The sequence below is a fragment of the Gavia stellata genome, chromosome 2, assembly GCF_030936135.1.
Source record: "Gavia stellata isolate bGavSte3 chromosome 2, bGavSte3.hap2, whole genome shotgun sequence".
NCBI lineage: Eukaryota > Metazoa > Chordata > Aves > Gaviiformes > Gaviidae > Gavia > Gavia stellata.
Genome location: NC_082595.1, coordinates 67,341,897 through 67,364,238, shown reverse-complemented (window position 1 = coordinate 67,364,238; position 22,342 = coordinate 67,341,897). Strand labels below are relative to the sequence as shown.

At 43.3% G+C, this 22,342-nt stretch overlaps 1 protein-coding gene across 1 annotated transcript; it reads right to left on the bottom strand.

Moving 5' to 3' along the window:
* Window positions 1-9,844: 9,844 nt before the first annotated feature.
* On the bottom strand, window positions 9,845-17,584 carry COQ3 (coenzyme Q3, methyltransferase). The gene is made up of 8 exons (XM_059835345.1): window positions 17,554-17,584; window positions 16,225-16,348; window positions 15,695-15,847; window positions 15,428-15,527; window positions 13,621-13,863; window positions 12,374-12,533; window positions 10,777-10,921; window positions 9,845-10,224 (listed from the first exon to the last, which is right to left on the bottom strand). Exons 2-8 carry the CDS (start codon window positions 16,281-16,283, stop codon window positions 10,023-10,025), a joined length of 1,062 nt encoding a protein of 353 aa, XP_059691328.1. The 5' UTR covers window positions 16,284-16,348; window positions 17,554-17,584; the 3' UTR covers window positions 9,845-10,022.
* Between the last annotated feature and the right edge of the window lie 4,758 nt (window positions 17,585-22,342).

Here is a 22,342-nt window from a genome sequence, read left to right as displayed (position 1 = left end):
AGAATTGCTGTCTGTGTTACAGATAAGAGGGATCCAGTTACAGATGGGATCTAAGCTTCTGTGAGGGCAGAGAGAGGTCCTGGGCATCCACATCCCAGCTGCTTGCCACTGCTTGACTTTCAGAAGCAAATGAGCTATCCTAAAACCTGCATTTTGAATCAGTGGCCAGCACAAGCAGGGAAGACCTGTGAGGGAGGGGAGAGAGGGAAAGAGGGAGTAAATCATTCACCTCCCAGTGCTGCCCCGGACAAGGCAGGCAAACCTGGTCTTTTGAAGGAAGCATTACAGCAATTTATGCTCCGGAAGTCGATGCTGTGTTTTGGTAGTCTGGCTTGTGCCTTTGCTGGCATTAAGATGCTGTACAGACACAAGGGAGACTGTAAGGACAGACCGGTTGCCCAGGATTATTAGAGCAGTACTCTAATCAGGTGTTTAACATTTGCTCAACAAGGAGACTGCAACCCTCCTTTTGGAGGCTGTGTTATTCCTGTTCTGGGTGTGGTGTTGCCCGGAGGCTGCACGAGTCCACCACACAGCGATGCCTCCCAGGACACCTCAGCAGCAGAGCCCATGTGCCTCTTGGTATGTCGGATACAGATCCCCACAGACACCCGGGCAGCCTTGCCGTTCAGCTCCTAAAACGGATTTTAAGAGGTTGGTTATGACCTGCATGGCACTGACTGGATGGACTTGAGCATTTAAAAGGTGCAGGTCAGAATGTCAGATCTTGGTAGCCAGAGTTTAACAGCAGCAAATAAAGAACATGGGTAAAACACAAGTTCTGTACCCTCGTACCTGTCCCACGCATTTGACTCGCTAGCGGTGCTCTGCCAGCCTCTCTTCCTCACACTTTCAGAGTCTCCTGCCAGCAGGTTCAGAATCCGTTTGGCCTGGCAGTCTGGTAGCCAAGCTTATCTGTGGGCAAAACAGCAAAGAGCGTGTCCTCAAGCCCGCCTTTTCCATGGCTGTGGAAGGAGGTGGTGTCCATTCCTCCAGGGAAGGTGCGCAGCCTTGCGAGGCAGCGCTGTTGCCTGTGATCAGTGACTTGTATTAGAGAGGCTTATTAGATGGCAGTAGAGCCCAGGAACCCAAGCTGCAGCACTTTGGCGGTGAGCATTGCTTTCTGCTTCTGTGCATCGCAGGTGCTGCAGTCTCAGACTGGTTCCTGGCATACATTCCGGTTTTCCCACCTTTGCCTCAAAGCTCGCAGGTGATGCCCGGCAGACTGACAGCCACCTCACTCTCTCCCTCAGGGAGGGTGGGAATCCAACTCTGCATCTTTGCTAAATTACCACGTGTCATTTTTTGGAGTAGGGAAAATAAGAGCTAACAGTGATAAACCCACATGCCTGTCTGGCTGCAAACACACACCGAGCGTGGCACAGTCTGGAACCGTGATCCCTCAGATACATCGTGCAGAGGAAAACAAGAACGAACATGTTAAAGTACACAGTTATGTGTAATCTTCAGCTGCCTAAAGGAAGAGAGCATAACATAATAAAATAAGTAGATATTTCCAGTTAACATAAATCTAAGCCTACTTTGTTATATAGCAAGTCAACTTTTTCTTCTGAAGTCTGCAGTTTGATTTGGGGGCAGGGAGGCACTAATAAACTCATTAGTGTTACTAGATTCTGTATGTTGGTATAAAAGCTATTGTTCTTTATTTCATTAATCTATCTTTTTTTCTGTAATGTCTTTGCACCTCTTTAAAAAAGCCTGTGGCTAGCACAGCGGGCTGCCTGCGGAGCTGGCGGCAGGTGTCAAAACCGCACTCTGAGCCCAGTGGTTGCGATGGGTCTTTGCAGTCCCACCACAGAAGCTGTCCTGTCTGTATTTTGGCTGAGAACTAAGCCTTTTAAAAATCAGGGCTCCTGCCACATGCGTCGCTCTGAGTTTTGCTTTCCCATACTGCTGCTAACTGGGTTTGAACAGCAGAGCTTCACTCACCAAATCTCCCCCGGGTCCTCAAGAAATAGGGCCACCCATTTTCCACTCGTCTCCCGCACTGGTATCACCCATGGCTCCTACTCACTGCCCTCTCTCTTCCAAGCGGCCAGAGTTTGGGCAGCACAAAGCTTTTAACAGCTCCGTTAATTAGTACAGATTGTTTTTATGGGTTGCTCTGCCTGAAGCGAAAGCGCCTCGCCGTGCCCATGCACAGTGACCAGCTGTCCCCAGCCAAAGTGACACTCCTGCCCAGGCAGGGCTCTCGCTTCGTGTGCTGGCAGGGCATCCTCCGGTGGTACAGAAATGCTTTCCTTCTCTTTGAAATAGCCCAAACTTACTGAGCCTTTGTCTGCAGAAGACATAATTTAATAGGGTTTTATGGTGAGGTCTGAGTTTATGAGAGGGTGAGAAAAGGCTTTTTCATCGCCGGCAGGCTCTGCAAGATCCTTCTGAAATAATCACTGACTGCTGCCAGGATTGGTTTTGTTGTAATATTAATGATCTCTCTGGGCAGCTTGAGTTTCATATACACGTCTTTTTAATTATTCAGATAAAAATAGCCAATGTAAAGCTGCAAAATGGTCATGCTGCATTTCAATTTGGATTTAGAAAAGGGATTAATGATAACTTTAATGACATACAAAGGTACAAATACATAGGAAATGCGAAACATCCAGAGTCCAATCTACTTCTTCTGTGCCATACAGAAGTACCTATATCTAAATCCACACTAAGTGCAATTCTAGCATTTCCCCAGAGTTTACCTTGCACTTTCTGGTAAACAAAGCCACTTTCTGAGGTGACGCATACCCTGAGACTGCCCTGGATGATGTAAATAACTCAGCGTTCCTTGCTTTCACCAAAAAAAAAGGCTTTCTGCAGGTGGAAATACTCAGGCTGGCAGCTTGCTGCTAAGTTGGTCACATCCGTAAGTTACTAATACAGAGCCAGATAAACAGAAAAAGATACTTAGCTGACAGACCTACAGTCTCATGATCCTTTAGTTGTTTTAATTTTATTACAAGCTTTTTGGATGACTGACAACCCTCATAATGTCGTGGAGGTAGTTACACACTTTTATAGTCAGATCTTTCATGTAAAACTTGCTCAGTAGCAGAGTAGCGTTGGGAAACAGCTACAGATTGCTTGCCATAGCCTGGTGCAGTGGCTCCCAGTCTTTGCCCGTTTGTAAGTAAGTGCTCGCCCTCTCCCATTTACAGCATCCTCTGATCAGAAGAATTAAGATTTGCAGGACATACTGCTGTGACCTGGTTGGCGTCTCAGTTCATATTTGATTAATAATAGAGATACATGAAGTTTTTGCAGATTTTCTTAAACGGATTTCCTTTCCTTACCATATTTACTCTTTCCAAAAGATGCATATAGTCTTCAGCTATAACCCTGTTAAGTAAGAGGTGTTTTTTTGTGGGAAAACAAGTTGTTTAATGCATCTGCCTTAGATTAGCTAGCAAGTAGCCTAAGGTGGTAATGACAGATAAAAGCGCTAGCTGCTGCAGACCCTGCTAAATGGGCGATGTCCCATTAGCGAGCACAAACCCTGTCAATCCAGGGCAATAGGACCACATGTGAAGAGGAGATCATTCCAGCGAAACACATTTGTCTGCAAATCAACTCGCAGCTGAAGGCAGTGGGAGGAGAATGAGAAGGAATGGAAACAGGGAGGAGGAGAGCCCCTTCCAGAGGCCAAGGCTATGATTTCATCTCCTGAGTGCTCTGGAAATGAAGACAGATGGGAGAGACAGCGGCAGAGCCGGTGGCCTGCCGTCTGCACCCTCTGAGAAGGCAAACTGATGAGCGCCATAGCAGATAGCAGGATTTTGGTTTATTGTGAATTTGGTTCTGGAAAAAGGTGCTTGTCAAGTAGTTCTGTAGACAGAAGCTTTTTTCTTATCTACAGGTAGGATTCAATAGGGGAGAGAGACTGCACAACCTGCAAGGGAATGCTGTCTTGCCTAAACAGGCCATTTGAAGTTTCTTCTATTAGCCGCCGTGAAGTCCTGCAGCCCATGTAGCTCCCTCCCTTTCTCGTCCTTTCAATGGGACATCATCTCACCTGGCTACAGCTTCAGAAACTTTGGCATCTAGGTTCATCTGGGGTCTCACACTTCCTTTGGAGAAGGGAAAAACAAGGTGTCTCCAGAGTACTTTGTCAGCAGCCATAAGAGGGTGAGCCAGATCTCATCCTCCCCACACACATTTCTCCCTAGCGGACACCTTTCGTTGGCAGCTTTGGCAGGACTTTTCTTACTGTGGTGTACTGAGAAATGCTGTTCCGGTGAGTCAAAATTCAAAGGGTCGTTTTTTCCTGGCTGCAGAGCAGAGGCCTCCAGGCAAGCCTGTGATCAGGGAACCCTCCCAGTCTTCAAAAGCTTTGTGCTCTCGAGGAGTTAGACGGTCTTGCTATTAGGATTGGGAGGGGTGAGGAGGGGGGTAATGAAGACAGGGGCACCCCTCTTTGACATTGAAAGGAAATCTGGTACTGCTTTGTTTAGAAAGAACAACACTGGGGTTTACTGGTTTTTAACGTCCCTGGGTGTGGCAGAGACACGATGCTGAGTGTTCCTGTGGCAATGGCAGGCGCTCGGTGGCTGTGGACGTGCCAGTCCAGGTCAGGACCTCCTCAGTTACAGCTGGGGAGTGGGACCGGGAGCACCCTTAGGGGAAGGTCCCCCAGGGCTCTGGGGTAGCAGGTCCCATTAGTTTTGTAAAGCGTAACTTCAAGGCAATCAAGGGAGGCGAGGCACTGAGCTGCTGCTTCTCCAACAGCAGGAAGGCAAAGCTGGGAATTAAACCCCAAGTTTCAATGCTGAGGCTGTGCTTCATCAGAGGGTGTTCAGGGTGAATCTGCTGACTTTGACAGTTATTTATGTGAGGGGGATACATTCTTCTGAGGTCTACTTTTTGTGGTATGTTTTGTTTACTTTCATATGTATATGTCTTCAGGTTGTATGTGCTTATTCTAATTCAGGAAAATAAACACCAGATCTTTTTCTGTATCTTCTATTATTGCAAGTTTTTATAACACAACTACTGTACAAGACAATATTAACAGTTTAATCGCCAAGTTGTTTCAGGGTGGTTTTTTTTTTTAAGTTAACATATCTCATGAGGACACAACAGAAGTTTCAGGTTTATTAATAGAACACTAATGGTTTTCACAATCCTTTTAAGCAGAAAACAATTTTACTTTTTAGAAAAAGTGAATATTGATTACATCTCTGGAGTGACTCCATGTAGGAATAAAAGCACAATAAAATGCTTATCAAAGTATACATCCTGAATTCCTAATGGACTGAGAGGTGGCTGTGCAGTTAATGCATGTGTATGTCAAGGCAGGTCAGGTGATTTTACATCCTAGGTGAAATCCCAGCCCTTCTGGCTAGAATAAAACATGACATCATTTTATATTGTTTCAAGAAAACGGGGCATGTGTCAATACAAATAAAGCCTACTGTTAGCACAAACATTAAATGACTAGAATGTTATCGTATAACCTGGAGGAACCAGGGGAAATACAGGCTGATTTTTATCACAAAAGCATCGTCTGAAAATAATGTTCTTTTTATGCAAATTTATAGTACTGTTCAATCTAAGCAGAATTAATTGATTTTGAAAGAGTTATAAAAGCAGCGTTCTACTTTCCAGTGGAGAAGGGGCTGGGAAAAAATACGCGGTTATGATGGCAAGACAGTGCATTACCTAAAAAGAACTATTTTTCGGTCACTCATCATGAAGCAGGAGACGAAGCAACAAAATTCACCCCAAGTTGGAAGAATAGAAAGTTATTCTGAGACAGCACAGAACCGAATAAACTGCAAACTCTGCTTTAGAAGTACTGAAGAATGATTGTACACTAAGTGTTATTGCTCCCTTGTGGGCTCAGCAAAGCCCGGCAGAGGCAGTAAGGGAGAAGCGGTGCCATTGTGCAGTTTGAGTACTTCAAAGTGGAGGTGATGGGGAAGAGAAATGATGCATTCAGGCTTACCCATTTTTCCCCTTTAACAAGTTCACATTAGTAATTTTATTAAATAAGCATCGACTGAAGTCAACAGTGTTGCACTTTTAGGATACAAGTTGTTCATACCTGCGGGCATCTTGGGACAGATAGTGAAGTTTTGCTATAGCTTATGCTCCTGATAAAAGGGAATTAAATGCAAAGTAGTACAGCGGGAATACATCTGCATGCAGCAGGGTAAGAGATGATTTACACAAACATGGGGAGCACCATGAATGAGGGAGGTGTCAGCTACTCATGATTACTAAGTGGCCAGTATTCACTTTGAAGGGAGAGGAGCCCACCTTTCCTTTGCAGGATGTCAGCGAGGGTGTAGGCATTTAGGACGAGGTAGTGGAGGTGAACATGCAAAAAGAAGTGGGAGGCTGTGAATACCCGAACTGTTGTGCTTCAGTCTGGCACTGAGGCTCTCTCCCAACCATTAGTCGTTTCTCTTCGAAGGCACACTCGAACCCGACTGCCATGTATACCTTTGCTTCCCACTTCTTGTCTCCGTTGGAATCCTATTTATCTTCCAGGCATCGCTCTTCTTCCTCTTCTGGCTTTTCAGTGCTCTCCCCCATTCCGGGTACTCCTGTGTGCCTCCCAAATCCCTGCAACTACAGTATCAACCTGACGTGATGATTCATGTTCTGTCTTACTTTTTCTCCTCCAGCCTGCTTCATCAGGCTGGCTAATTACAGAAGCTGAGCCTTCTTCTTTCTGAACCTCTAGACTGCATGCGATTATTCCTTTCAAGCATTTCTTAGAAGTGTGTGGAAAATAAGCTTTTTTTTTTTTTTAAATTAAAGCTGAGATTTCAACATAATGAAAGAACTTAAGAAGCCATTTTCAGAAAAACTTTCTACAAGGCAGTCTTTATTCTTATCTCTACTCACAGCCACTACACATTTCCTTTCACGCTACTTTCTCCCTCCTCTTTTCCATTCCCTAGGAACCTAACATGGGGTGTTTGTGGAAACGAATGTAAAGAAATTGTGAAGTTCCGCAAAAATGGCCATGAACTGGACCACCAATGAACAATGGGCAATGAGATAGCGTAATGGGACACCATGGAAACTTGAAGTTCTGGTTTTATTTAAAAAGGAAATTAAATGCAAATCTCCTCCAAGGCTCTCATACTACTCAAATTGGGCTTGAGTGCAATTAATATTTCACTTACTGTCTGAAGGTGTCGTTCCACAAAACAGGGTGAGCCAACCTAAAAGCATACTGCCCCTCAAGAGGCCGTTCAGCCCCTACCCTCTCCCTGGCCATGTGCTCCCACTGCTTACCTCCTGGCTGGTGCTGGTCCTCGACAAAATTCAGCTCCCTGAACAGTTCAACCACCACCAGCACCCCAAAGGGAAAAAAAAAAGAAAGGAGAAAAAAAAGAAAGAAAAAAAAAGATTTTCACCTCAGACGAGTATCGGTAAAGGGCTGGGACTGGGACCATGTGGACCAACGGGGGAGAGATGAGACAACATGATGAGCCACATCAGAGCTGAATAGCTGAGACCACCCAGAACAACCTAGTTTGCTCTGTTGGATTTTTTTGGCCAGATCAGCTCCTTGCTCTGGTTTTGCTGTGTTGCAGAAACAAATGGCTGGGAATAGGAGAGTCAAGGGTCCACAACCAGAAATAAAACAGAGGCTGAAAGAGTGAGCCCCAAATATGACCTTTTCCCAACCTCAAGGCAAGAATCACCTCTTGCCTCACCCCTAGTCCCAGGTGCATGACTGGTGCTGTAACATTAATTTTTTCACCTCCTACCACCAGTATTCGTATAAGCATTGAAGCTATGGCTCCATACTCATGAACAACTTGCAACAGGAAAGCCAAAAGATTTGCAAATTTATTTGACTTAAATTCTTTCCGTTTCAATAGCACCTATTAAATTTCCACAGCAACTGGACTAAGAGAAGCATGAAATCTCTATTGGTTTCCTATGCACAAATTTTAAGAAAAAAGTTTCTGCAGCATGAATACGTAGTACGTAGTCAGTGCACAGTACTGAATTTGATTACACTGTGTCAGATGCACATTTGTGAATAATGCAAGGATTTTTTAAAAAGTCAGCTATAAAGCAAGGTACAGGATATTCTTGCAATGTTTGATATCTCACTAAAATGATCTCTAGTGCAATCATTTACTTTCTAGCTTAAGAAGAGGTTGTTTTGACCAGGGGGATGAAATGGAGCCAAGGAGAAGAAAACTGAGGGCTAGAGACCGAGGATCACATCAAGACATCTGGAGACAGAGACATGCCATGGGTACAAGGACCTGTTCAAGCAGTCCCCACTCCATTGCTCACACCACTCATTAAATGCTCCCAGGTTGACAGGGCTCCTATACACATGTAGGAACAGAAGGTCAGGTGCTTTCGATAAGGTTTTTGTCAAAACAGGGGTATCCATGGACAACCAGGTCCAAGTGCTTGTTGCTTAAATGCCAGCCATTGTTAATTAGGTACATGAACCCTTTTGTGAGCCTGGGCAGAGAACCCAAGCAGCATCAAAGGCTTTTTGTGCTAAGTGCAATAGAAATAGCAGTGAAAAAAACAGTTCCCTCCCCAGGCAGCTCACAGTTTAACGAAAAAATACAAGCAAGCACCAAGCAAGAGGGAAGAAAGGAAAGGATGAGAAAGTGAGGATAACAGCTGGTTACACAAACATCTGGATTTAGGAAATAGGTGATGGGGGACTGTTCCCCCCTGCAGGATGTTTCTAGAGGGCTACCCCAGGAATCTGTCCAGGTCTCAGTGCTTTTCAGATACTGTTTCTTTCAATTCACTGTTGGTAAAATTTTAAACCAACAGTCATATAGCTGTAAATAACTTAGACTGAAGTTGATTACTTGGCATAGGGAACTCACCCACATGCCTAAAGACACTGTTAGAAACAAAGACCACTGGTTATCTGCTCTGGCTCCACGTTTTTCCCAGTGTCACTCCTCTCCTGAATGCTACGCGCTGCTTTGCATGCGTGACCAGCGGAGCAGAGACTCCCATGCAACAGAGGGTCAGGCAGAAGCAGAATGACAGTGTTCCTCCTGCAAAGAGCATTTCAGTAATGGTCTCACTAATGCTGCATCCATTCCACTGTCATGCTTCAAAATAGGTGCTTACCACAAAATTTTACACGAACTCAGAAACTTACACTGTAGCAGTAAACAGCTGTAGAGATAATCTCAGTCCATTTATCTAACAGAAAATTAAGGGGTGACTTGACTCAAAACTACACCAACTACATTTACTAGACAGAGACAGCTGATACCAGAGAGGTCCTTCACCTAAAAAATGAGGATGTTAAGACATCACTGGCTGGGATCTGAGGTTAGACCACTTCAACTGATGAACTGTTGGAACAATTTACTTATCGACATAGTGGCTTCTCCATCACTGAACTCTTTACATGAAGATAAATCTTCTTCCCAAAGCCAAGCTACAGCCCAAACAGATATTATAAAGCAGAATTTACTGTCATGGAAATGATCACACTAGATAACCCTTTTCAATCTTAATAGCTATGAATTACTATTATTTCCATTATAAATGAACTATATTCTTCCATGCATCATCAGATCCATCATGAAACTTGGATCCCAAGGCAACATGCAGATGCAGCAAAGCAGCAAGAATGCAAATGTGTAATAGAGTAATTCAGCCCACCAAACCTCCACAGCAGGAAAAATACAGTAGTAGCAAAAAAGTCCCACCCCCCCCAGAACAACCACAAAAAAAAAAAAGAGAGAAAAAAAGCTTAATTTTAATCCCTGCAAACTAGAAGTTAGAAAAACACAGCCAGCTCACCTCTCTACCTGTATACAAGGAGAGAGAAAAAGAGGCAGAGATAAAAGGAAAGAGAGAAAACCATGGGTACACACAAGACATTTTATTTAGAAAGTCCTATTTCATTGCAGATCAACATTTTTCCTTAACCTGGCACTAGACTTTAAGACTGAGTAGGTATGGCACTTCAATTCTAGGACAGGCTGCTAATGTACCATTTTTCTAGCATAAAGCTCTGGTTGCTTAGTAAAATTTTACCTGCAACTTTACTTCCCTTTATTTGGGTAGGAGAAATTTGAAATAATAGGCACAGATACAAGTACTTTGATGGCAAAGAGGCTTCTGACAGCTGAGGCACTCTGGTCTGGGAGACTTTTCTTCCACCACTGCACAGTTTGCTCACAGCAGCTGTAGAAAAAGCACGGCCCAACAGAAAAGGCTTGCTGCTCTTTTTTTTTTTCCCCTCCTCTTAGGGAGAAGGCATAATATAGAAACAAGTGTTTGTGGGTTTTAAGTGTTTTGTATATTTTAACTGAGTCATGTTCAGTAACTTAAATAAAATGCCTTAGATATTTATCATACACTTCTGTGTTTTTAAATTCATTCTAAATTTAAGCTATTATTCTATGGAGATCTGAGTTTTCCTAGTAGGACGGAAAATGCCATCATATGTAAGAACTTCCTCCAAGCTACTTACAGAATAATTTGCATTTCCAACAATTTGAAACTACTTTCCTATAAAAATAATTACTCTTTAAAAGCTTTGTTCATTTCAATCTTAAATGATTCCTGAGATAATGGGCACTTGTTTTTTTCTGAGACTGCCCTAAAATATTTGGCCAAAAATAGCATAAGCATTATTAATGCAAACAGCAAGTTTGTTGTTATAAAAGGTTTTATTATGTCCATCTGGGTAAAACCTTCTTTTCTGTTCCTGGTCGCAGTGCATCACCACACATCTCGGACAGTCACATGGTAGTGCCAGCTGTGGCTGAGGGCTGTTCACTTCCCATCTCTGACAGGTCGTCTGTTGGGCTTGACTGTCCCTGAACCCCAGATTTCACAGCGTGCATTGCATAGTTAACACTTGTGCTTTCCATCCAGCTCCATGACCCCGAGAGGGGATTATACAACATCCCATTCACAGTCTTGACTGAAAAGCCATCTAGAAAAGAAGGAAGCCATAAAGCAACTGATGCTCTTAAATATTGTAAGTCACTGCAACATCAAACCCTTTAGAACAGCAAGTCTGAAACACACTTCTTCCTCCGAGCTGGGGAGCAGCGCTTCACAAGCTGACCTTTGTCAGGCATCACCACAAACAGTGGCAACAGGCATCACCGGTGACAGTGGGTCCCGCTATTGGCAGTAGCAGCAATAGCTCTGTGCCAGGCCACATAGCATTAGCACACTGTATGGTGAGCCACTGCAAAGTGTTATGCTGCAAACCCCAACTTCACAACACCACATTTGGGTGACTGGTAACATTTTCTGTAGGTGGAGACATTCTTCAGATTGACATCACACACTTCAAAATCAAAATCTAAGCGTATCTTTGGAAGGATTCTGCGGATTCCCCTTAGGAATGGAAAAATGTAAGAAAGAGGCAGAATGCCATCAAGGACTCAGTGCAAGCAAAGAGTGATTTAGCACTCCCTGCTGAGCAGCTCTCAGTTCACTGCATGGCTCTGCTGTGTCCCAGCAGGATACATGAGGGAAGGCAGAAAACAAACACCCTATCAAAACAAATCACTCCACTGCACCTGCTTCTCCTTTTGAAGGGAGAATTTGGAAAGAACCACAAGCATGTGAAACGGTTATTAGTCATGTTTCTTACGGCATCACTGCAAAGTGCCAGAGAAGACCTTGCCAAGAGACTAGCTCAACTCATACTTCAGCTTCTTTACAGTGAACTAAAGCAAAGTGAGATATTCAGTGAGAGGGTTTTAAAACATCTGCAGGGATGGAGGGCAATGGGCAGAACTCTTCCCAGCTCAGTGCTTTGTCTATTTTAAAAGCAATCAAACCAGGGCAATTTAATTATTTCTTCAAATCAGTATCATACAGTTTCACAAGAACTGACTGATGAATTTGTGGTAGGTTTCATCTTCACATTTTTTAAGAAGTCTTTTAGTAACATAATACGAATAAAGAACATGGAGCAGCAACCAAAAATAAAAACGCCTTCTCCCAAGGGCAAGATGACAAACAATGCAGTGGCAGCAGTGCAGCTCTGGAATGCCAATACAGTTATTTTCTCAAACCTGACCTAAAGCATATGAACCACTTCAAAGCATACATTCTGTCACCACAACAGGACAGAAAACCTTGGAACTTTCATTTAGGCTATTAAACAGAGGGCAGCTCTAACACTGATTTTGTCTGAGTAATCTCTACATTCTTAGGACTCCACTTAGTTAATTTATTTTATGCAAAATCCAGTAAGCAGTAGTGTCTTTAAACCAGAAATGATACTCATAACATATGACTGGTAACTCACACAGGAAAGGCTGCGTATTGTTGTTAGCACTCACCCCACCTATCTTACCCCCTTGCCATTTCTACAGGGACCATTTGGATATCTCTCTCCATTCCCATCACCCAGCCTGGAACTTACTTGATTCCAGGAGGCGCTCCAGCTCTTCAGGGGGAACAAACTTCTCCCACTCATGTGTTCCTTCTGGTACAATGCCTATGATTTTTTCTGCAACCACAACTCCCAGGACATAGGACAACTGTGTTTTATTGATTGTAGTAATGAATAAAGAACCTTCAGGCTAATTAAAAGATTAAAATGTTCAATTAGAAGAATAATTAAATATTTTTTTAAATTGTAAATTTAATCGCATTAAAACACATAATTTGTCTATCTACCAGTCTATATGCTCATCATAACATAATCGAAACAGTCAACGTCATCAAAGTCTTGGACGGTCTGATCACCATTTCCTTGCCCAAAAAAAGACCTAACAAAGTCACTTATAACATAACATTGCCTAGGAAATGGGTAAATAAAAGGTATTAAGGTATAGACAATGCCTATTGTAAAAAGAAACACTTTTTTCAATTAAAAACAAAGGAAAATGTGCAATACTGCCTAATTTTTCAGACTGCTGAATGCCATACTTGTTTTAATGATTACAGGGTCAAAAAACAAAGCCAGAAATTAATTTTAAGTACTTAAGAGACTGTTTGGTAAAAACGAAGGATAATTTCTATGTCCCCAGCAGGCTTAAAATTAGTTAAGCGTTACATTCAAATAATCTACATTCCTTCTGATGACCAGAAAGATAAATCTAAAGATTAAGGGAAAGCTGCTGCTTGTGTAGTGGGCCTACCATCCTCCTCTACAAATGAAACAATATCAGAGGAATAAAACAACACCTGATCATCTCCAAGCATAACTATGACCCTTTAAAAGCAATCCAGGAGTACATCTGATGTGATACTAGAGCCGGAATAGAATCTTGTGAGACAGAAACATCATTACAGTCAGTTTCAACGCAGTGTGAGCCATAGCCGCCCATGAACAGCAGCACTGCCATGTTTTCTCTCACCTAGGTGAAATCAGGTGCAACCAGATTTCTTAAGGTCTTGATGCAAAGCAACACTGCAATGCTAGGTAATGCCATTAACACTTCTAAGGCAGCGTCAGGGAAGTAAGTTTCCTCTAACTTTAGTTACTGAAATTGGGAAAATATACTTGTATTATGGAGGAGAATGGAAGGCACCTCTGGAGCATGGTTCAGATTTCAAGGTGGAAAAATGAATGCAGATATAGCTGTTTTCACATTACTTCAAATGAAAGCCTTAATAATAAAAGAGAAAAAATATTCCCAATAATGAAAGCAAAAACTCTCTTACCTTTAACACCTGAGAACAACACTTGATAAACATTTCGAGGTCAGCTACATGCTCCACTACTTCAGAAGCTACGATTACGTCAAAGGTTTCCATACACTCTTCCACAATCTCCTCCAGTGAACTGGACTTGTACTGTATTCTCTTGGCCAGGACCGGATCAAATGACTTGTGTTGATCTGCTGTTCTAATGTTGTCCTCCAGAGGATCAATTCCAGTAACGGAAGCTCCCAGTCTACCTAGAGGCTAATAATATGGAGTATAATTTATTCTCTGCATGAAAACAATTTACTTAAAGGTGTCTGCAACTTTGCAATGTACACACATGATGCAGAAAACATCTATCAAAGAATAAGACAAACAACAGTAAATTATGAGCTCTGATCCAGCAGTTTTATTTGAAATGTTTATTAAAGCAAAGAAAATTATATACTGGAATATACACACTTAAATTGTCTTTTAGAATAAATTGGTCTGAATCCATTTTGTTACACGAAATAAAGATTTCCTCCACTATTACCCTCCAATAGAGGAAAAACAAAGGGGGGAAAAATCAACACAATACTTAAAGAGGGGAAAACAATGCTGTATTTAATTACTGTCATTACTTTCTTCAACATCCACCTGTAATGGTAAATCCTCATATCTTTTTAATGGTTACTTAATATATGATTATCTCTGGGACTTTCTCACCGCTGAGAACTAAACACTGATGTTTACTAGGATAGCATCAGGCTTGGCTGTCACTCAAGTTTCTCCAGTGTCTTCTTACTCATGGGTTAACACCTCAGCCATCACCCCTTTTGAAACTGAAACAGGCTGCAGAACATGACCACAGGTATGTTATTCCAACCTGAAATTCACCGGTTGTTCAGCCTGAGAAGGTGAGGCAGCACACCAGTTTTGCCAGCCTTGTTGGAGAGCAGGGTCTTGCAAGACTACAGAATTTTGCTCAGAATAAAAGAAGAAAAAAAAAACAAACACAGGGAGAGATTCAAGTCCTTTTGTAACATCTCGTTTCAGATGCTGATGAAGTTCCCAGAGTAACTCAGCCAGATATGCAATCCTAAATTTGCAAACCATCCCTCGTCTATTGATAGGATATAGCACTGTTCAGAGCCTGTGGGGCCAAAGGGTTCCACCACAAATAGTTGCTTCTCAGTCCCAGGTTTGTGTAGACTCCTTGGGAAGCAGCTGTAACATCAGTGCCTGTACCAGGAGAATCTCTCCTGACAGAGAGGAGATATATCTCAGGTGTTTGACATTATTCTGTGCTTTTCCCATAAGATCAAAGCAAAGGTGAGAATCCCCACCCGAATATAAAAAACTGAAGATAAGCAATTCAAAGAAATGAGCATTTAAGAACAGGTTTATAATTGAAAATACTTTTTGGTAATGAGGATTGTCATGATTAAAGTATTCTTGCCTAGGCTCCAAATTAAAAAAGGGGGGGGGGGGGGGTAGAAAAAAAAAGTTGTCATACTGTAACAGCCCAGAAGAAAGCTAGAAGACTTTTACATCATTCTTCCCCTCTCCTTTTCTTTACAGTGTTTGAAATCTTATTTTTCTAATGAACCCCAAGATTTTAGAATTTCTCATCACCAATTCCCTCCTTTTCTGTAAACCACCACCACTATGCAAACCAAATATTCTATGAGGTTTGTAGAATGCACTGCACTCCAAACCATTTGGTAACTAATATAGAAAAGCTCCTCCTCAGAGGATTAGAAATTAAACAGTGTAACAGTAAAACATTTCAAAAACTTCCTACACTTTTTAACAAAAGCAACCAGAGAACACTGTTTCTTACCTCACTGAGCAGTCCACCACCACAGCCAACATCAAGAATCTTTACTCCAGAAAGCGGATTTCCCAGATGATAATTACTACTCATGTTCAACAGAGTATCTCTGAAAGAAAAGGGATGTGATTAAGGGCAAACACGCAAGGTGGCCTAGTAGATGCAATAAGCAGTTACCTTAAGTACTAATAATTGTTTTTCTTTTACAGTGTTTTCTGAGGTTATGCAGAAATAGTACATACGTAAAAAAAAAAAAATCTGTCTTCAAAACCGTACCTAATAAATGGCACTCTAATGTCATTCATAGAATGAAGGGCTGAATATTCTCCTTCTTCATCCCACCACTTATGTGCGAGGAGCTGGAATTTTTTCATTTCCTTTGAATCCACTGATGAGTGTGAAGTGCTGAAAAGTCTCTTCATGGTGAGCCTAAACAAGGAAAGCTGAATGTCATGAAACTAATACTGATATTTCATGTCAGGTGAAATATGTGAAAAACAAATTCTGCATCAGAAAAAGATAAAACTCGTGGTACTTTAGAGATTCTAGTTATACTTGATTAAAAACAAACAGATTTTATGCACTGTACGTATAACGTACCTTCCAAAACAGATGGCCGCACACCTGTCATTTTTAAGTTATTCATTAGTAAAACAAATATAGGTCACATCAAACATTTAAACATTTGTGAGATTTAAAAATGACTTCATGTGACACTGTCACAAAGTAAAATGAAATTGTTATAGAAAATTACAGTCCTTGTCACAGAGGATTACAGTCCTTGTCACACAGGATACAGTACTTACATGCCGCTTTTTATTTCAGTCAGAGAGACAGGCAGAGTGCTACTGGATTTCAGCTGCATTTTCCAGTTGTATTTCTGAAGGGTACCTCCCAGGCCTGTCTGAAAAGACAGATCAGCATGGTCATCTGCATAAATAAAAGAAAGGCAACTGAATAGAAAACATCAGCTTTATGAGAGGTCACAGGCAAAAAACCTAGTTTAGCAATGCTGCTCTAGAACAACAATACTAACTGTGCAAATCTTCACACATTTGCTCACTATTGTACTTCGGGAGTGCAGGGGGATTAAATAAAAGAGCATATCCTAGTTTACCATCCCAGTACTTCTCAAAATACGTACGATGACATCTTTCAGAGCCTGAATGAAAAGGAACTTCTCATGCAGCTGAAATGTTTCAGTTAGTGAGAATTTCACCAAAATGTCTACTCTGACCATAAGTTGTGCATACACCCCCCACCCCCCCCCCCCCAGTTATCAACACAGGCCTCTGATTCCTGTTTCATTACATACTGGAATAAGGAATATACAGCTGCATACTCATTTTGTATCATATGAATTGGTAAGGAAACAAGTAAGAAAACCTCACGGACAGTGCAGAGACAGGCCAAGGACACCGTCTTGAAGACTGTTCTCCACACCTGCTTTGCTGACGTACGGCTCGGCGCTCCCAGCCATAACGCGCACTCACCCACAATCCAGCTGCTGCCTGGTCACCAACAATCCCCAAGCCACAGCTACACCTCATTGTGCCCAGAGTAATGGCCCCCTGAAGATGATTTTAGGCCGCGGTGACCGATGGGGAGATCTACAGATACCTCTGAGCTGAAGGGCCGCGAAGGAGGCAGCAGGAGGAAAACACCTCCCTTGGGAGAGCTCCGTTAGATGTGTGAGAGCCCACCAGGCCCGAGGGGCTGGCGTGAGGCTGGCTTGGCGTTACCCGCACGACTGCGAGCACGAACGCCGTGCAACCGGGCGAGGAAGGCCTGTGCGTGCAGCCGCACGCACTCGCCACTGCCGTGGGCGAAGAGCGGCCGTGCTCCAGCCCAGCAGACCGCCGCTGACCAGGCCGCTCCCGCCGAGGCTGCCGGGCGCCGGCCGGGCCGGGCACGGCAGGGGACAGGCCGCGGCCGGGACGCCGAGCCCAGGCCAGCCGGCGGGGCCGGGGGGAGGCCGCCAGGGGCTGCCAGAAGCAACCGCCAGGTCGCAGCCGTTGGGAGACCTGGGGCCCTGATGTGAGGGAGCCGGCAAAGCGACAGCCCGTTAGGCCTCCCCACCGCCCCGGGGCTGGCGCCCTCCCTCCCGCCCGCGCCCTCCGCGCTCTCCTGCTCACCGCCCGCAGCCCCCGGCAGCGCGGCCGCCGCCCGCCGGCGCCCGAGGCCGCGGGTGAGAGCGCGGGCCGCCCCGCCGCCGCCTCCCCACATCGTCGCGGCCGCCGCCGCCGCGCCGCGCTCGCCCCGCCCCGGTCCGCTCCCAGCGCCGGGCGTGCGGTAGCGACACGGTGCCGGCCGCCCCCCGGGGCGGGCGCCGGGAAGGTTGGTTCCGCCCGGCGCTGGGGCCCGGCCTGGCCCTCAGCCCCGGCCAGCGGCCTCGCAGCCCGGCGGTGCTCGGCGGTGCCGGTCCGGGTCTCCTGCCGCCGCCCGAGTCAGCGGCTGCAGCTGCCTCAGACGGCGTGAGGCTTCAGCGGCTGGGGCGAGGCGGTGCCGCCCCGCGGGGCCTCTCCTCTCCGGGCCCGGCCGTGGGCAGCGCTGCCGTTTCGAGTATTTTAGAAAATCTATCTATAGACACTTATTTATTATTGAAGTTGTATTAATATTTTTGTAAAATGTAAGGGAAGCAAAACAAAACGCTGGAGGAGGAGAGGAGGAGAGGAGGAGAGACTATTACAAGCACTTATTCAAGCTTGTTTTTTTTAAAAAAAGATTCCAGCTTAAGATGTGGTACAACAAGCAAGAAAACCCTCTTTATTCACCCTTCCCTTCCCTGCAGCGTCCCGACGCTCTTTGCATCGTAACCCCGCTGACAGAGCAGGCTTGGCACCCTGCTGCCTGCAAGAACCAGCCTGTACGAACATGAACCCGCCTTGTCCCGTGGGTGCATCGTGGCATGTGTCACTGTGGCTTCACCTGGAAGCTCTGCTGAAAATTAACACAGCGATTTTATTTAAATTTATGCCCCCTTACTTCTGCATGTGGACCTGATCCTTGCATGTCTTGGAACAAGAAAATGCTCCTTTAGCAGAGGCTGGTTGGGATGACACAGTCATTAGCTGTCAGCTTTCCGTCTCTTTTATTGCAAAGTAACACTGGACTTGCAGGGGAGCACCCAAATTAAAAGACTCCTCACATGCGGGAGAGGGGGAGGCACGGGAGAGAAGCGATACCCAACAGCCTGCACTACACATCTGTGGCACGGAGCAGAGCTCTTGGGCCCCCAAGATGGCCGGGCTTGAGACAAACTCGTGAGTGCTTCCTCTTGGGAGCCAACCAAGCTGGTTTGCTGCTGCCTGTTGCAGAGGTGGCCGTGTCACGGTTTGGAGACAAAGTCTGGGCTGCGTCCCAGGAGGAACAAGGCTGCCTTCCCCACTCCCTCGCCCAGGCACTGCTGCCTGGGGCCCTGAACTGAGGTTCACTTGAGGGCTTTGAATCCATATGCTGCTGGGAGCAGCTCTGCCGGTTCAGTACTGACAGACACAGGGAGCTCTTCTTCCCCTCCTCTTTCGCCTTGGCTGGCTTTGGCATTTTCAGATCCCTGGGGGGAGCTAGTTTAACAAGCTTAAGTGGTAAAGAATTCAGCCAGCTTGGAAAAAGAATCATTTTCTGACACTTTATTGAGCTGCAGGTCTTGTGAGAAAGTCCTGTGAAAACCAAAGCTGGCTGGAGGGGAGCGGTGCCGAGCAAGGCAGGGGTCAGCCATGGAAGCAGCAGCTGGCAGCGCTTCCATGTTCTCTGGGCAGATGATGGCAGTGGCCAGGTTCCCTGCCCGGCCGCGCAGACGCTGGCATCCGCAAGCAGGAGGCACAGCCTGCACAAAGCCAGGGGCAGAAGCACGCTCCAGGCAGCAGGAGGTTTGGAGTAGTATAACCAGTCATGGTTTGACTTACTCATCCCTCTATCTAATGCCAATCTGTTTTATTGACTGACCTTGCTCAGTGGTACAACACTCGCTGCTTGAAATCTGCCCGTTTACAGGTCTGCTGTAAATAAAGGATAATTCACCTAGTAGTCAGTTTGGATTATTTAAAAAAAAACCCCAACCCTAAATAAGGACTACTGCAAGGTCTCAAAGAAGCTTGTCTAGGCAGCAATTAAATATATGGCAAACCTGCTTAGCGTGTACGTGCACCGCTTCCCTACTCACCTACTTTCCATCCAGCAAATCTCACAGTGCAGAGGACTTATGAGTCATTAATAACACCTCAGACCTACCGAAGAACCAGAGCTCAACGAAGTCCCTCATGCTAAGACACCCAGTCTCCTTAAGATACAAAACTAAGCATTCCTTAAAAGTGTGCTTCTGCATATTACTTATGCAAATTAACTGGTAACTTTTCACTTCTTTAGCAAAACAAAGGCAAAATCTGGAGAGCCAATCCTTACATTGCCACTGCTCTTATGTTTGCAATTTTAAAAATTGCAATTTTAAAAAGTAGCAAGCAATTAAATACATGCACATTGGCAAGTATCTTACTTAATAGGATAGGCTGGTTTTAAACTAGAGGTAGCTATTCCATTTTTCTATTATTAAACACAGATTTTAAAATAACAGCAGTTAAAAGCAGAAGCCTTGACTGTAACCTCTCCCACAAGACAGGGCCTCAAAGACACAAATCACAATTTTTTTTTTCCAAACCAGTAATCATGCCATGTTTCAAAAAGTATAGTTGCTCAGTCTTTAAAGTTAGAATATTCTACTCAACTACTCGTTTGGCCTATCCATGGCCGCAGCCAGTTCCTCTTCTTAGATGGTATAAGGTGTACCTTGGGGTACATACTCACATGGGTTTTGTTGTCATCATCTTCAAAACAGCATTTGCATGGAAAACACTTTTCACTTGATTCCACACCATCCCTTATGTATTAAAAAAAAATTTTCAAGGGAAATGCCTCAGACATTCACAATTTTATGTCTCACTCTCCTACAGTGCACGAGTACTGAAATATTTTCAACTGGTTATTTAAAAATGTAAAAGAATAGAGCAACAACCCCATTTACTCTTTTCTGAAATGATTCATCCACTTTTTTCTATATATTTGCACATGTTTTTCTATATATTTGCACATGTTCTAATTTTAGATCACTTCAGATGTATGGAGTTAAAGACTGGATGTTATTTTAGTCTTTACTATTGAAAAACATTCATAAGGGAGTTACTAAAACACAAAGAAGTCTCATGTATATGAAGCTGACATAGTACCGATGTATTTTTAATTACTGGTGTGCTGAGTATGCTGTTTAGTAAGATTTCTGAAACAGTTAAATACAGAGATCGTATGCTTTTTTATTGGCATACAGTCACTACCCATATAAGTGCATTTGTGTCAAAAAATAATTTTCATATTTACAGGAAGTGACAGAATTCCAGTTGTTGGCAGAGTATATAAAGCTTTTCATACACAATCTTTTTATTATTAGACAGAGAGTATAAAATCTGAACTGAAAATCAAATTCAATGCATCATGGAAACTGTATTCCTCAATAGCTTTTCTTAAACTTAATTCTAGTTTCTGTCTCTCTCAAGCCATCCTTCTAAGACATCTGAAGTGTTATGCTACCTATTCTTCAAAAAATCCTCACTTTTACCAATAGTGTAGTGAGATTGGATCAATGTATCATTATTTAAATCCATACCAATGCAAGTAAAATCAGTGTGTTGCAAATTATGCCTTATTTTGCTAATAGGTATGACTGCTTACTCTATGTAAAAGGACTTAATTGAGGGGGGGGCTATGTTATTTATAACTGATTAACTAATTAATTCTCTGTAACAGTGTTTTGATAAACATGCATGTATTCGCCAGCCATTAGCTTGCTTAATAAACATATAGGTAAAATGTGAATCTTTGCACTGAAGCAGTTTACTTCTGCATTTAATTTATGAAAAAAACTACACTGGCAAAAATGCTGCATAGCTGAATTCTAATTTTAGTTAAATGGATTAATCTGTCCATGAAGACATGCTCTGCAAGTTGCCTGTACATTTTTTTCTTAGAAGATACAGCCATCAAAGAGATCTTACTTTGATGTTAAGCCATTTCTCTTTTTCACAATTGGTATCATACCAGACCTTCTAGGCACAGATCTCCAATCTTTTCCTGAATTAATGTTCTTCTGTAGCAGTCACTGGCCTAGGGTTGTGTACTGTTTTTTTTCAACTAGTATTATTTCACACTCTTGTTACTAGCAGCAGTAGTTCATTTCCTGAAGAAGGAGGTAATCAGTGACCTCTTTCACATTATGGTGATACTAAAACCAAAAGTTTAGTTACGTTGCTGTCTAATGTATTAGCTTTACAGGAATCACAATTCTCATATCACTAACAAAAATAACCAGCTTCAATGTTTACTACACATTTAATGCACGTGCCAAAAAGTAAAGTTAACCTATTATCGGTTTTCTAATGTGTACTGAGTGCCATTTATAAATATATTCCATAAAAACATCTAAAATACTGAGTCTTGTTCCTGTAATATCCCTGAACGTCCAGAAAGTTCTCTCTGAAAACTGGGTGAGGAATATAGTTCCAGAGCTTAACACTGTCACACAAGATCAGTCAGTCGCACATATTCCTAATGGGGTTCAGTCTGTTTAGGTATAGCTTGTATTACAGTGACCCATATTTTACACACACAGCGTATATCACTTGCTAGTCCAAATAGAAAGGATATTAAAAATCTATTACAGATATCAACAGGAAAAAATATGATGTCTTTTCTTTGTTCTTCCACGCCCCCCCAACAGATTAATCTCATCAGGTCCATGGATTACATATTTTGACAAGCGTTTTACGTTAAAATCTTTTTCAAGTACTTGAAAAATTTGTTATACCAAAAAAGCTGCCTTTTTCTTTCCTTTTTTTTTTTTTAAAAAAGTACTTTCTACAATTTAACACAAAATTCAGG